At 42.4% G+C, this 3,089-nt stretch overlaps 1 protein-coding gene across 1 annotated transcript; it reads right to left on the bottom strand.

Moving 5' to 3' along the window:
* Positions 1–428: 428 nt before the first annotated feature.
* Positions 429–2,255, bottom strand: LOC101691979 (olfactory receptor 3A1). The gene has a single exon (XM_004781934.2). It carries the CDS (start codon positions 1,817–1,819, stop codon positions 872–874), a length of 948 nt encoding a protein of 315 aa, XP_004781991.1. The 5' UTR covers positions 1,820–2,255; the 3' UTR covers positions 429–871.
* Between the last annotated feature and the right edge of the window lie 834 nt (positions 2,256–3,089).

The following is a 3,089-nucleotide window of genomic DNA, read 5'->3' on the forward strand; positions in this document are numbered from 1 at the left end:
GGGAACATTCATTTTATAAGATTTATTGTATGTATTAACTGAGTTTTAAAAATTTGCACACAGGAATGATGTTCTTTGGAGTTACCGGACAACACATAACAACTAATATGACTTCTCCTCTGTTCCCTTTGTATCCCATATTACCTTTGTATGATTGGAAAAGATAGAGGTGGGTGGTGTTGTTGTTTTTGCTGTTGTTTTGCTTTGTAGGAACCTGATGGGAAAAATAAAATGATTCTGATCTCTAGGTCCATTTTATTTAAAGATTTTATTTATTTGACAGAGAGAGATCACAAGCAGGCAGAAAGGCAAACAGAGAGAGAGAGAGGAGGAAGCAGGCTCCCCGCTGAGCAGAGAGCCCGATGAGGGACTCAATCCCAGAACCCTGAGATCATGACATGAGCTGAAGGCAGAGGCTTAACCCACTGAGCCACCCAGGCACCCCAAGGCCCATGTTTTATAACCAGACCACCCCTACCTGAAATTGAGGGAATCATATGACCTACTAGTGGGAGGGGTGGGGGAGATTTTTATTGGATATTTTTGGGAGCCCAGACTATAACCTTCCTGTGGGATATGAACCTGTAATAGTCAAAGCTCTGAGGTTCCACTTCTACACAGAAAAGGTAGCATGTGGCAACTGAAGTTGTAATTTGTCAGAGGGGCTGCCCTTAGCAGAGCTTAATACACCTACTGTCTATAACTGGGGCATGGCCTCAGTTAACTATTATACCTAACAAAAAAACCTCATGTTTTGCTGGAAGGCAGAAGCAATTAAGGACCATTTGTCTTAGTTACTGGCTTTAGAGTATTTCTCTTTCAGTTCAGAAAAAGAAAATAAGGGAGTGACATTCCAGAACTCAAGACCTTGTCAAGCTAGTGATGGCGTCCCCTTGAGCACCCGCCAGAGGGCACCCTGTACATCAGGATTCCTGAGGCTGTAGATAATTGGATTCAGCATAGGGTTGATAACAGTATTGAAGACCCCAACTCCTTTATCCTTGTCCGAAAGCTTGGCTGAACCCAGTCGCATGTAATTAAATATACCTGAACCATAGAATATGGCAACCACAGTGAGATGAGAGCCACATGTGGAGAAGGCTTTCTTCCTGCCCTCAGTAGAGCGGATTCGTAGGACTGCAGCTGCCACATGGGCATAAGAGGTGATGATGAGAGCCAAGGGGGTACCTGCCATTATGAAACCCACAGCAAAGAGCAGCAGCTCATTGAGTTGGGTGCTAGAGCAGGAGAGCTGAAAGAGCTGTGGGAGGTCACAATAGAAGTGATTGATCACATTGGGACCACAGAAGTTGAGTGTGGCTATGGCTACTGTGTGGGTCAGTGCATTAGTGAAGGCTAAAGCCCAGGACACCGCTACCAATATTCTCTGGACTGTCTGGCTCATTCTGGTGCTGTAGGTTAGGGGCTGGCAGATGGCCAGGAATCGGTCATAGGCCATGGCTGTCAGCAGGAAGCAGTCTACCCCAACCAAGAGATGGAAAAAGAAAAGTTGTATGAGGCAGGCTCCATAGGGAATTGTATGTTTGTTGGACAGGAGACGAGACAACATCGAGGGAACAGTGACGGTGATGCACCCAACATCCAGCACTGATAGGTTGCCTAGGAAGAAGTACATGGGGGTGTGGAGTTTAGGCTCTATGAAGATGGCAGCCAGGATGCTGAGGTTGCCTCCAACTGTGACCAGGTAGGCAAAGAAGAAGACTACAAAGACAACTGGTCGTAGCCCTGGTGTCTCCACCAAGCCCAGCAGGATGAATTCAGTAATGGCTGTTCTATTGGCCCTAAATTTTGACTGCATTAGTTCCTGTAAGGAAACATCCAAGGAGAAGAAGAATCATTCCTCTCAATATATTGATTCAAAACAAACAAACAAATGAAAAACAAACAAACAAACAAAAAAACCAGACTCTGTAGGGCAGCAAAATTTGCCATCCCAAATGGCATGTAGATTATTTTAGGCTGATTACTTTTAAAAAACAGAAGTGTCAGGAAGAACCTTTGCCTTCCCCCCATATAACTTAAAGAATTTAGATAGATGACTTGCTTGAAGAAGGGAGCTATTACCATTGATACAGTATCACTATGTATGATAGACAGGGAGCATTATAGTGGCTTTCAGTCCACCATAGGATTAATTTGATGAATAAAGTAAGGCTGTAAAAGCTCTCAATATAATTATTCAGGAAGTAAAGCTAATTGGTATATATGCCTTTCCCAAATGCCCATGAAACATTCATCCCCCAAACAAAGAGCATGTTTGGACACCAGGGTGGCTCAGTGAGTTAAGCATCTGACTCTTGATTTCAGCTCAGGTCATGATTTCAAGGTCGTGAGATTGAATCCCTTGTTGGGCTCTGCATTCAGCAAGGAATCTGCTGGAGACTCTCTCTTCCTTTCCCTTTGCCCCTTCCCCTTCTTGTGCTTTCTATCTCTCAAATAAATAAATGCAATTTTTAAAAAGAGCATGTATAAACCTGAAATTCAGAAAATTCCAAAAGAATAAAGAATACAGGTAATAATACTTAACTGCAATCCAATTTAAGGAAAAAAGATTTTTTAAAAAATAAATCCCAATGTTGTAAATAATCTGTAAGAAACAGTTGGATCAGAGGGAATCAAAACTAAAACTAAAAAACGTCAGAGAGAGGTGAAAAGGGGATAGTGAAACCAGCACACACAAGAACATGTGGATTATCTCTAAATCAGTGTTCATAAGCAAAATTATAGCCCTAAGAAAATACAATAAAAATAAAAAATAAAGAAAGTGATTAAATATCAGACCAAGACATTAGAAAAAGAAATATAGGGGCGCCTGGGTGCTCAGTGGGTTAAGCCACTGCCTTTGGCTCAGGTCATGATCCCAGGGTCCTGGGATGGAGCCCCGCATTGGGCTCTCTGCTCAGCAGGGAGCCTGCTTCCTCCTCTCTCTTTGCCTGCCTCTGCCTGTTTGTGATCTCTCTGTCAAATAAATAAATAAAAATCTTAAAAGAAAAGAAAAGAAAAAGAACTATGAGAAATGGGGAGAGGCTGGTTATGAAGTACAAAATTTCAACCATAAAAGCAATAAG

The sequence above is a fragment of the Mustela putorius genome, unplaced genomic scaffold (assembly GCF_011764305.1).
Source record: "Mustela putorius furo isolate JIRA1106 unplaced genomic scaffold, ASM1176430v1.1 tig00000398_pilon_pilon_pilon, whole genome shotgun sequence".
In the NCBI taxonomy this organism is placed as follows: domain Eukaryota; kingdom Metazoa; phylum Chordata; class Mammalia; order Carnivora; family Mustelidae; genus Mustela; species Mustela putorius.